Below are 13456 nucleotides of genomic sequence, written 5' to 3' on the forward strand. Positions count from 1 at the left end.
TTTTTGTAACCGATACAGATTCTTAAAAAAAAAAGTGAATATCATCCTTGCTGATAATCGGTCGACTCCTATTTTGTATGCTTTGGAGGTTGTTGAATGTGTTTTTATATCTAACTATTTATGGGTAGTGTTTTTTTCTCACAAAATAAATGCAGGTACATCCAATCCCCCTCTGATCACTGTTGTCTCAAACCCTCCTACCCATCTTCCAGCACAGCACCTTTTATAGAGCTCGCAGCAACAATAAACCACCCAGTAATTATAAATCCCTCCAGCAGAAACAATAGGGCAGGGATATGCAATTAGCGGAACTCAGCTGTTGCAAAGCTGTTGCAAAACTACAAGTCCCATCATGCCTCTGGGTGTCATGCTTTAGAGTCTTGCTATGCCTCATGGGACTTGTAGTTTTGTAACAGCTGGCGGTCCGCTAATTGCATATCCCTGCAATAGTGGAAGTAAATACAGAAATGCTGGATGCAATAATCAGAGTACTTGTATATCAGTTGTAGAAAGAACACCGGCAGTTAGGACATGGTAGCACAAACTCCGTTGCACTTGCCTTCCTGCTTGGTGCAAAGGCTGAGAGGTGGAGGGCATGTATCACTTTGCTGGGGATCGATTGGGCTGGCCAGGAGGCCGGAACTATACAATCCCTACCGACAAATGCAGCTGCAGGTTTACACCGTGGCAGAGCTGTAGAGAAATAATGCCATACTATTTTACTACAGATAGAAATGTGGCCGAATTTAGTTTGCCAGCTACTTTTGGGGCATTGCGATTTTGTAGGGGTGCTTTTATCACCCGCTCACACTTCCAGTACACATATGGAACTAGGACATGTGCCTTGTAATATTTTTCTATATGCAGAAACTTTCATTTATTGTAACATTGCAAAGTATATTGTTTTTTTTTCTTTACTTGAAAGTGTAACCCCCACCAAATTTTGTTTTAGCTTTTCAAAGACGAGAAGTACTTGAAAGATGCCATGGAGTGCAGTGATGTCATCTGGCAGAGAGGATTATTACGGAAAGGATATGGCATCTGTCATGGAACCTCAGGGAATGGATATGCATTCCTGTCTCTGTATCACCACACTCAGGATAGGAAATATCTCTACAGAGCCTGCAAGGTAATGTTATTTTGATGTGGATGCTGTACCTGTCATACAGTATATGCCACCTATGTGGTCTAGAAATAGTGTTTGCCATACTTCTGTTTATTTATTCGTAGGGTAGAAGGTTAGAACCCTTGTCAGGTTTGTATTGCTGTCTATGGCTCTACTGGGGAAATTAACCCTTTTTTGTGGATGTCCTGGTGACGATTATGACCAGGACAGAAACTGCAGGGAAGTCCAAAATGTTAGTTGTCACCAGAATAGGAGGTTAGGGGAAATCTTCCCCTGGGGACACCCTGTCAAAATGTCGATTTCCCCTCCAATTTCCTCTTCCTAGCAGGATTTGCCTTCAATTCATATAACAGGACACAGACAAGGAAAAAATAAAAATTTGGTGTTTTGGATAGAAAGTTAACCACTTGCTGTCCTGCCTACAGTAAGTTTACTGCAGGCAGTCGAGCGGCACAGCCAGGCACAATCACCTACATGTATGTCCCTGGTATATAAGCACAAAGCGCACCTCTCCCATGACCGCTATGTCCACCGGATACAGCAGATTGCAGCTCCTGATACCTGGGCTGCTTTGAGCAGGCAGGGTAAAACATGATCACAATGTAAGCACAACAGCTGTGCTTAGTATTGTGATGCTGTGATTGGCCCACAGCTTTCACATGGTACCTGGGTCAATCACAGCACCCTGTGCCATGTGATTAGCTGTAGCCAATTATGGATCACAATAATAATCAAGCTGTCATGAATAGGGATGAGCTCAGACGTGTTCGCATGGAACACGTGCAGAGCCCGCCAGGAAGTCGGCACAGAGCTGCGCTAATCGCAGGCAATGAGACATTGCCCTGATGTTCGGCTGCAGAGATCAGGCAATGTCTCACTGCCTGTGATTAGCACAGCGCTGCGCCGACTTCCTGGCGGGCTCTGCGCGTGTTCCATGCGAACACGCCGGAGCTCATCCCTAGTCATGAATGGAAAGCAATTCATGACAGTTAACTATTGCTTATAACAGTGAACATCACTGTTATAAGCAATGGCAGTGTAAAAAAAAAAAAACATATGGTGACACTGAACTATTCTGATGATGTATTAAAAAAAAAAAAAGTTTAGAAAATTTGAATAAAATGTATTTTTAAATTATTTCTACATACTGTAATCAGTCAGTATTCCTGAACACCGCCACGCTAGGCATACCAGCTTTTACTCAGACTAAATAATATACAACAATTTGGGTTATTTTTACCAAAGAAATGTAGTAAAGTACAGTTTGGCTTAAATGTTTGAAGAGAGATTACAAAAATGTACAAGATTCTTGGTATTTTTTCTTTATATAGTAAAAAAAAAAAAAAATCCTAGTGCTGATTAAATACCACCAAAAAAACAGCTCCGTTTGTGAGGGGAAAAAAAATTATAAAAATGTCACAGTATTGCATGACCGAGCAGCATAAAAATGCTCTGGTCATGAAGGGGGCCAAGTGATTAAAAGCCCTGTCAGGTTTTACTGCTGTCTGGGACTCCATTAGAAAGCTTTGCCCTTAGTTTCTGTTTTGGGGTCATTATTTTTTATTTTTACAGAGCATTGGATGGCACCGCAAGGCACAGAGACCTGAATGGAGTGTAACATTTCTAAACTTCCAATAAAGTTAAAGAACTAAAGAAATGCAAACCATATCTTGCATTGCAGAAAGCACGGCACTGCCCATTACTGTTGCTGCAAGGTGACCATTCACTTCCCTTTTAGCATACAGCTGTTGTGAACAAACCTTAAGGCCTTGTTTACACTTGCAGTTGGGGTGGGGGCAATGCGGGTTTTTACCATTCCTGTTGCAAAAGCAACAAAAGGGGTTCTCAAAATGCCATAGCAAAATTATCCCCTCATCTTGTTTGGTGGGCAGTACCACCCACCAAACATGACCTACTGAATAGAACCATGCTGCAGCCACCCTGCACTGGTGCATTCAGGTTTTTAGGGGTTAAAACAGGTAGTGAGGAGGCGTTCAGCTGAAAACATTCCACATTGCTCCTTCAGCAAAAATCTGTTGAAAAATTGACTTTTTTCAAGCAGGGTGGTGCCACTAGTTGTACCCATGGCTCAAATTTCAGCTGATTAAACAGAAATCAGGCACAATTTTCGCCATTCGTGGCTGTTTTTAGTGTAGGTTTGTGGTGAGCTTATTAAGGTGTATATCTGGCCAATATTTAAAAAAAAAAAAAAACACATTTAATACATCTGTGCAATACATGCATAGTTCTCCATGTTTTATCCCTTCATAAACACTTGACGGTACATAAAAAGACCTGATGATTTTCCAGAAATGCAGCAAACGCTTAACTTCCTGTAGCAAGCTGACAGCACTATCTACTGCACTGAGCAGTGTTGTAAGCCCTGCCAGAGTTCTCTTTCTAGACTACAGTACACTTCCCTTTCTCCTCATCTCCATAACATATGGTGGAGTTTTGTTTATAGTCTATCAGGGGAAAGCTCAGGCAGGTCAGACAACACTGCTTGGGATTTCAGTACATGGAAGGCAGAGTTGTCCACCTACACTGAAACTTAGGCACTCACTGGATTTCTGACACATGAACTGGAATGTTTTACACTTTTGGTGTTTTATAAAGGGACATAAAGCATGCTCTGATACAATTTAGGTGATATGAAACCCATTTTTTGGAAAATTAAAGTGGAACTTCACTCTCTCAATCAACATGGACTATTTTCATCCTTATGCTGCTAGTATTAGTAAATAGATAGGAGAGTATATCATATTTACATGTTTTAGGCCGGGTTCACACTATTGCAATGGCAGAAATCGCATGTAATTCGCAGCGCACTGCTGTTCACATTACATGCGATGTCTGTGCGGTGCAATGTCAGCCATACAGATAGTATGGTATGGCTGATATCGCACCGCATTCGGTGCAAACACGCACAGGACCCTTTTTTCTGTTCGGACCAGAATCGGATTGCATGTGTGTTCATACATATGCGATTCGATTCATGTCCGATCTGTCGGTTAGCAGTGCGATATGAGAGCTGAAATGGGGGTGCCGTTAACATATAATGACACTCCCCAGAAGTTTGCATATGGCAGTGTGAACTGCCATGCGATGCGGGGATCCGCAGTTGATTCGCAGGGTTCTCGCATCTCAATAGTGTGAACCGGACCTTAAACTTTTTTTTTGTTTGTTTTTTTTTTTTTACATGTTTTCAGTTACTTCCTTTACTTTCCAGGCCTAGACAAATGATGTCATACATTCCAGGAATCTTCAGGAGGGGTTTTATCAGCTAAGCACTACCCTGCCTCGTGTCTGAGCTAAGGGCAGATGGATTCAAGGAAGTAAATGTTACATGAATCATCTGCCCTTAAGATGGCCACAGCCAGCAATGCTAGGGGAGGGTTTTTTCTAAAGGGATTTTTATCAAAAATAAACCTGGAGACATGGATGGATGGGTGTGTTTGCTTTGAATAACAAATGAATTAAGATGTTGGTGGCAGCATTTTCATTGTGTACTGCTTCTAAAGGTTCTGAATTGTGATCCTGTAATTGGCCTGGCCCTTCTGATCGCTGGCTTTGTTTTCCTTTGTAAGTGTGGCTCCTTGGCGTGCAGGTTCCTTGCCGGAACCACCTTTATGTGCGCACACACATAATATCCGCCTGCGCTGCACATACACAGGCAGCCCAGAGGTATATAGAATGATAGTCATGGTGCTGGTACACATGCGCAATGGTGCTAGAGATGCTGGGGCATGAAGTCCTCAGAAGGTAAACAAGACACTTTTTAATCCTAATATTACAGTACAGGACGCAGGCAGTAGCAGTCCAACATCACTAAGCAGATCAATATCTGTTTTTGGTATAAATTATATTCCTACATGGCAAATAATGTATTAGTAGGTGTAGTAGAGTAATAGAAAACCATCAGACCCAACAGTCATGACATACATGCTGCTGTTTCTGTGTAATTGAATCATTACTTGAAATGGGCATGTTCAAAATAATAGCAGTATGGAGTCCAATTAGGCCCCTTTCACAGGGGGGGGGCGGTGCGGGCGTCGGCTCTTTTTAGTGGCGCTTTACTGTCGTTTTAGCGGCGGTATGCAGCCGCTAGCGGGGCAGTTTTAACCCCCGCTAGCAGACGAAAAAGGGTTAAAACCGTCTGCTGCAGTGGCGCTTTGCCGGTGGTACAGCCACGCTGCCCCGTTGATTTCAATGGGTAGGAGCGGTAAATACACCGCTCCTTCACTGCTCCAAAGATGCAGCTAGCAGGACTTTTTTCACCGTCCTGCCAGCGCACCGCTCCAGTGTGAAAGCCCTCCGGCTTGCACACTGGAGTGAAAGGGGCCGTTTTTTTCAGGCGCTACACAGGCGCTATTTTTAGCGATGTAGCACCTGAAAACTGCCCCAGTGTGAAAGGGGCCTTAGGCTGGGTTCACACTGCTGCGGGGGGAGATCCGGATGTGATTCGCACCGCAAATCGCATCCGATCTCCGTAGCGCTGCGAGTTCAGCCATACAGATAGTATGGCTGAACTCGCAGCGGTCCCGCAGCAAACTCGCACGGGACCCTTTTTTTCGTCCGCAACAGAATCGGATCGCATGGGCGTTCACACCATGCGATCCGATTCTTGTGCGAGTCGGCAGATCGCACTGCGATATGCGATCGGATCTGGGGGTGTCATTAACATATCATTGACACTCCCAGCCGTTCGCATAGGGCAGTGTGAACTGCCGGCGGGAGTCGTGCGATGCGGGAAAACGCCGCGGATTTGCGGCGTTCCCGCATCGCAGCGGTGTGAACCCAGCCTTAGTGAGGCCATTCAGTCTGTGAAAAAACAGGTGGCCCTTATTTGCGCCCACTCGTGGAATGGTGACAAACTTTTACCCTAAAAAATCTCCATAGGCGATGGTTAAAATTTTTTACAGGTTGCATGTTTTAAGTTACAGAGGAGGTCTAGGGCTAAAATTACTGCTCTCGCTCTAACGATCGCGGTGATACCTCACATGTGTGGTTTGAACACAGTTTTCATCTGCGGGCGGTACTCTCATGCGTTCACTTCTGCACGAGAGCTCGTGGGATGGGGTGCGTTTTAAAAAAAAAAAATTATTATTTTTTTGTTCCTTATTTATTTTACCTTTTTTTTATACTGTTATTTTAAAAAAATGTTGTCACTTTTATTCCTGTTACAAGGAATGTAAAAAGCATGACAGGACCTCTTGAATATGAGATCTGGGGTCAAAAAGACCTCAGATCTCATATTTAGACTAAAATGCAATAAAAAATAAATAAAAAATGGCCCTTTAAGAGTGGAAGTGACGTTTTGACGTCGCTTCTGCCCAGCAATGGTATGTAACGTGTGGGGGCCATCTTCCCCTCACTCGTCTCCATACCCAGCATGGATCAACATCCGAACACCTCCGCTGCTGCTGACTGCTCCGGAGTGCGGCGGGAGGGGGAGGCGATAAACGTAATCTCGCAGCGAATCTGCCGCAAAGACCACTATTATCAGAAACCAGACCGCCGGCCAAACAAGAGGATACCAGGGTTATGGCAGCTAGTTGCTGCCATAACAATTATATTCCTCTTCAAACTTAGGATGTATATCAGCATGCAGCGATCTGGAAGTGGTTAAAATGGCAACCAAAGCCAAAAAGACGTGGAAGAAAACATCAGGCAATGAACAGCACCAAGGTGATCAAAGAAGGTCTAAAGTTAGCTGTGAGTACTGTAACAATTAGAAGATGCCTATGGGAAGCCAAGCTATCGACAAGAAGCCCCCACAAAGTCCCATTGTTGAGAAAACGTCTTGTTATGAAGAGGTTACAATTTGCCAAAGAACACATTGACTGGCCTAAAGAGAAATGGTGCAAAGTTTTGTTGACTTATGAAAGCAAGATTGTTCTTTTTGGCTCTAGGGGCCGCAGATAGTTTGTCAGACGGCCCTCAAACACTGAATTCAAGCCACAGTACACTGAAGACAGTGAAGCATGGTGGCTTAAACATCATGATATGAGGATGTTTCTCATATTATGGTGTTGGGCCTATTTATCGCATACCAGGGATCATGGATCAGTTTAAATACATCATAATACTTGAAGAGGTCATGTTGCCTTATGCTGAAGAGGAAATGCCCTTGAAATGGATGTTTCAACAAGACAACAACTCCAAGCACACCAGCATCTTGGTTCCAGACCAACAAGATTAATGTTATGGAGTGGCCAGCCCAATCCCTGGACCTTAAATCAATAGAAAACTTGTGGGGGTCATCAAAAATGCTGTTTCTGAGGTAAAACCAAGAAATGTAGAGGAATTGTGCAATGTAGTGTAATCGTCCTAGGCTGAAATAGCTGTTCACAGGTGGCAGAAGTTGGGCGACTCCATGCAACAGAGATGTGAAGCAGTTCTTTGAAACAGTGCTTATACAACTAAATATTAGTTCAGTGATTCCCAGGAAAGCTAAATCTTCAAGCATTTTTCAGTTCATACAGTAAATGTTTGCTTTTGTAAAGAAAAATGCAGACACTGCTATTTTTTGGAAATTCCCAATACTGTAGTACCTGCAGAAGAATACTTGTAATCCAAAGCACTCGTATATCAAAGCGTGTTTCCCCATAGGAATCAATGGAAACTCAGATCATTTGTTCCAGTGTCACTGTTAGTGTATGCAGTACCACGTGTGGCCAGAGCTGGGGGGTCCCGGAGACACTCGGCAACGGAGTGGTTGCGAGTGTCTCCGAGCATCACCGGCGCTCCCGCACATCTGGCCAAATGAGGTACCGCACACCCCAGAGGCTTGAATCCTGCTCCATTTTGCGAGACAACGCTCAGGAGTCCGGATTAAAAAAAAAAAAACGCTTGTATTGCAAAACATATACCACATTACTTGCAATCCGAGATTTTACTGTGTTCCTTTTTCTTCACTTTGTGTAAAGTAATCACAAATTTGAAAAAAATGTTCTTCCTGTTTTGATTTGGACTACACTGTGTAGTGTTCCCAATGCATTTGTGTGTATGGAAATAAAAGCTACTTTTGATGATTTTGAGCTTTACTCACTTTTTTAAACACACTGCTAATATTTTGAACACAACTGTAGGTGTGTACTTTCAAGTGATTGGACACGGGCAGAGCTTTTGCTTCTGGCTGGAAGTTCAGGGAAGCCACACTAAAGGTGATGGGGGAAAAAAAAAATTCCAGTTACAATTGCTCAAGTGGGATGTAGCTCTTATAAAAACACTTCGGCTTTAGTGCCTCTTTTATTCTGCATAATTTGTGTGATATAAATTTTTGTTAATTTGCTCTAGTGACACATTTCCTCTTTTGTAACCACGTAGGTGTAAAAACTCTCCTGTTTGTATCTATGCTCTAGTTCTAAAAGCTTGATGCACTTGACCTATGGTTTGTGATCCCTGGAGTACCCACACGCCACTATTTGCGATGACTATCTAAATGTTTTGCTGCTCTGAGGCATTTAAGGGCTGCCTGGCAGATGTAGATGGCATCTCAGAGCTCATACAATATATTTTATGATCAAGGCAATAACTCTTCAGGGAAATCTAGATCTTTCATGGTACATTTGGGTCTGAAAAATTCCAGCTTTTGTAGTGGCAGTTTCGAAATGGAGTTACATTAACCTATTCACAGCTAGAAACACGATATTAAAAATGCAGGCTTCCCTTCAGCTACCAGAGCATCAAAGTGCAGGCCAGATACGACAATGCATGCATAATAAAATAAGGTAGGGGTCTGTTTATGATTTGCATGCTTTATTATTCATTATATGCTCAGAAACACATTATGTCCCTGATCTGTAGTGGACGTTATCACTCTTTACTTTAGAAAGTTCATTATGTAGTATATTTACTACATTACGATGTATATTATAATCATTTACTATATTATATTACATTATATTATGTACTATATTTCTCTAGTCCAATGTGCAGGTATCATTTCCCACTTTTTTTTATTTTTATTTTTTTTAGGCTTTACTTTCCCGTGTTTCTTTTACTCCCAGTTTAATTTCGCTGCTCATATTATAATATATTTCATTTAACTTTTTTTTTTTCTTTTTCTTTTTTTTAACAACTTTTTGAACAACTTGCCGCCCGGCTTTTTCTGCCACGTTTTGTTTGCAAGTTTTAATTTTTTTTTTATTTTTATTTTTTGCTAGAAAATTACTTCTAACCCCCCAAAATGATAAATTTCGTTTTTTTTTAAAAGACCTTAGGGCAGTGATGGCGAACCTTGGCATCCCAGATGTTTTGGAACTACATTTCCCATGATGCTCAGGTATTCTGCAGTGTAGGTGAGCATCATGGGAAAGGTAGTTCCAAAACATCTGGGGTGCCATGGTTCGCCATCACTGCCCTTGGGATTAAAATGGTGATTGTTGCAATTTTTTAAGTTGCATGGTATTTGAGCGTTTTTTTAATTGCAATTTGTTTTTTGGAAAAGATATATTTTAATTAATAAAAAAACAAAAAAAAACGCACTTTATACCCCAATTTTTTGGTAAAATGTTAAAGATGATGTTTACACCGAGCAAATAGATACCCTAACATCAAGCTTTAAAATTGCGCACACTCGTGGAATGACGACAAACTTACGTTACTTAAAAATCTCCATAGACAATGTTATAAACGCCTTTACAGGTTACCTGTTTAGAGTTGTAGAAGAGGTTTAGCATCAGAATTATTGCTCCAAAAATGTAATGATTTAATTCCAGCTTGGATTGGAAGTGACATCATGACGTCGCTCCGGTCCTCCAAGGCTATAGAGCCAATCAAAGAGTGTTGCACCTAGGGAGCAGCTGGCTGTACCGTCAGATCGTTTCTTGATCGAACTGGGGCGGAAACGGCAAGCACGAGCAACTCCGGTGAGCTGAGGGAGAGGGACGTCCCCTCCCGTTGCTTCGGAGAGTGTTTCAGTGGCTCATGAGCTGCTCAGACTGCTTTCATGAGGAAGCCGGCTGCAAAAAGATTCCAGTTTCTGACATTTTCAGAAGGTACAATTGCCTCCCGGGTGAAATGGGCTGTAGCCTAAAATCTGGAAATGAGAGTTGGCAGAACTTACTGGGGTCAAAGTATTTGACAGATGAAGAAAATGATGCACATTTTATTGTGATTTGTTACTGATCTCCAATCCCATGTGTTTTCTTTCTTTTAGTTTGCAGAGTGGTGTTTAGATTATGGGAAACATGGATGCCGAATCCCCGACAGACCTTACTCTCTCTTTGAAGGTATTAAAACTATAAGCTTGAGTAGCTTGTTTTATATGAATTGGCCAACTCTCAATCTTTTTTTATATGGATGTTCTATGATGTGTTCCAAATGATGACCTCATTAGAGAAAGTTGCCTGGTATTATTAATAGTTTCCGACTACGTTTCTTACAGAACTGCCTGAACATAGAAAAGTGGAGGTGTCATCCACAGCAAACCTTGCTCTTTTTGTTTTTTTTTTATCAAACACTGACAAAATGTACAGAAATGTAGGAATACCTTTTTTTTTTTTTTTTTTTTTTTTTTAATGTTTCAATTACTATTTCTTTTTATTGTAATTAACCGTTACATATTACTATGATATGACTGTGGTTACAAGTTTTAAAGCCACTGAAGCCTGAGGGTGGCAGTATTTATCTACAGGCGGGAGGTTTTTATTTTCTCAATGAGATCTCCAGCCAGCATGTGATCAACATGTTATAGCTGTCAAAGTGATCAGATTGGTTCCTGACTTTCAGTGGGGGACCCAAGCTGTCAGTGATAGTTGGGATTAAAAGCTAGTAGCTGCATAGTGTAGCCCGGGGTTCTTCAAACGATGGACATCCCAGCTGTTACGGAATTACATGTCCCGTGAGACATTGTAAAACACTGACATTCACAGACATGACTAGGCATGATGGGAATTGTAGTTCCTGAACAACTGGAGGGCCATAGTTTGGAGACCCCTGTGTAGACTGATGACTCCTAAAGAGATTGTTTATAAATGTATACCCAGCACAGGGTATTGTGCAGGGGGACTTTACATTCAGATTTTGAGAGGAAAGGATAAGTGCACTTTCATTACTTTAACTTTTTCAAGCAGACAAGTTTGAATAAAGGCAATTTCAAGGGATACCTGTTTTGCAGATAACTTTTTCAGGAGTTTTAGGCCTAGTACACACAATCAGAAAACTGGACCAAAAATACCACTTTCGGAGCAATCTGATCATTAGTACACAGCTTTCGAGAGGCAATCATGATAATTCGTGCAAATTTATCCAAAGGGACAAACAGGAAAACATTTCTCATATGATACCAGAACATACAATTTTCGTTTAATCATGACAGTATTTGACCAGAAAAATCCTAAAACCAAGACCATGCACGCTCGAAATGACAAAATACATTACAACACATTGCATCACTTCCGAAGTATTCTGCTGTACGAAAATTTTCATTACTTTAGAAACCTCTTCATTTTCGTTATGAGACTACGTGCAAAAAAAATAAAAAATAAAAAAACAATCCTTGATCTGATATTCCCATCATGTGTATGAGGCTTTAGGCACAAGGGTCCTTTCAGCCTAGAAGCAGTATGTTTACATCTTCTCTTCCTGCAGATGCTCATTGCCATCACTAGAGGGAGCCAAAGGAAATAAACAAGATTAATTTCTCATTCATCCCAATACGAAGTGTCATCTTCCCTTCAGCTCCCTCTAGTGGTCCCTGGGAGCAGCGTGTAGGAAGAGATTGCTGTAAACCAGTGGTCATCAACTCCTGTCCTTGGGGCCCACTAACAGGCCAGGTTTGCAAAATACCTGAAATACATCACAGGGGATATCATTTGCTGCTCAGTGATTGCAGTATTCTAGTCTGCATCTCCCCCAAGGTAATACATAAAACCTGAACTGTTAGTGGGTCCTGAGGACAGGGTTGATGACCACTGCTGTAAACAGCCGATTTTACAAGCTGAAGGCCTTTATCTGCAATTCTAATTAACGGCAAAAAAGCTAAGTGACTTATTTGCGCAGGCTGCTGGAACAAATAAGAATAAAGTATTGAATGTCTAGTTGTCCTTGAAATATTCATTTTTTTGTTTTGCAGCTTTAATGCAGACAGACTCTGTGACTATTGCAAATGTAAAAAAAAAAAAAAAAATATATATATATATATATATATATATATATATATATATATATATATATATAATATATAAATTTTGTGAAGAATATTAAACCTTCCTGAATCACAAAATTGGATTACACACTCATAAAGAGCTTGTATGTAGCCTAGCAGTTTCTTCACGCATCTCCCTTCCTTTTTCTAAAAGTAAATGAAGAGTTTCTCTCTGCTTCTTTTCAGGAATGGCTGGCGCTATTCATTTCCTATCCGATGTGTTGACACCAGAGACTTCGCGCTTCCCTGCATTTGAACCTTGATAGGCCGGCAGGAGAATTCGGGATACAGTCTGTGTGTGCAGTGAGGAGATGTTGAATTTCCACCCGTCATGTTCAGTGCCTCCACCACATGCTGCCAGCTTTAACTTGTCACCACTTTTTGCAGAGTGTTGTGGCAATGTTTACTAAAGCCATCGCTGCAGAAAACGGGCTAAATGGAATCTTACATTATCAACTCTGTGATCTTGATATTCTGCAGACTGAAAGATGCTAATTCATTTGTTTTATGTTTGCCATTGGACATGTTTACCAATGCATTCTGATGGCATTTCATTTTCCGATGCGTTTATTGCAACCTTCTTTTTTTTTTATTTTTATTTTTTATTTAAAGGTATGGTATAGTACAGGGATATGCAATTAGCGGACCTCCACCTGTTGCAAAACTACAAGTTCCATCATGCCTCTGCCTCTGGGTGTCATGCTTGTGGCTGTCAGTCTCACTATGCCTCATGGGATTTGTAGTTCTGCAACAGCTGGAGGTCCGCTAATTGCATATCCCTGGTATAGTACATACTTATACAAACTCCCCACTCACTTATAAAGCAAGAGCCCGAGACTCAAACCTACTACAGCGTTGTCAAAAAGGGAAGAAAAAAAACATGTAGAAGGTCAACAAAATGCATGCTGATTGGATAATTGTTTTTTTTTATTTTTATTTTTATTTTTTAACTGCTCCCCTTTGGACACCAACTATGAAGGGTAGAATGCATTCTGGCTGGGTCTGGATCTCGGGCAGAAGCCTTTTATTTGTAGGTTATCGGATATACCAGCAAACTACCTTGCAGTTAGAAGATACACAGCAGTGGCATACTGGCTGGTAACAGTTCCAGAACTGTGGAAGATAGAGAAGTGGCACACAGGTGCTTAGTCTCACCAATAATCTGGTCACAGATGTTG

At 41.4% G+C, this 13456-nt stretch overlaps 1 protein-coding gene across 1 annotated transcript in view; it reads left to right on the plus strand.

Annotated features, from left to right (window-relative positions):
* LANCL2 (LanC like glutathione S-transferase 2) overlaps window positions 1-13143 on the plus strand; it is a 76456-nt gene extending 63313 nt beyond the window's left edge. The window contains exons 7-9 of the mRNA XM_077491607.1: window positions 953-1129; window positions 10290-10362; window positions 12465-13143. Coding sequence (XP_077347733.1) covers window positions 953-1129; window positions 10290-10362; window positions 12465-12541 — 327 coding nt within the window. The 3' untranslated portion in view covers window positions 12542-13143. The remainder of the gene's footprint in view (window positions 1-952; window positions 1130-10289; window positions 10363-12464) is intronic.
* The last annotated feature ends 313 nt before the right edge of the window (window positions 13144-13456 follow it).

This window comes from Lithobates pipiens, unplaced genomic scaffold (assembly GCF_037356315.1).
Source record: "Lithobates pipiens isolate NorthernLeopardFrog02 unplaced genomic scaffold, aLitPip1_a1.2 Scaffold_19, whole genome shotgun sequence".
NCBI lineage: Eukaryota > Metazoa > Chordata > Amphibia > Anura > Ranidae > Lithobates > Lithobates pipiens.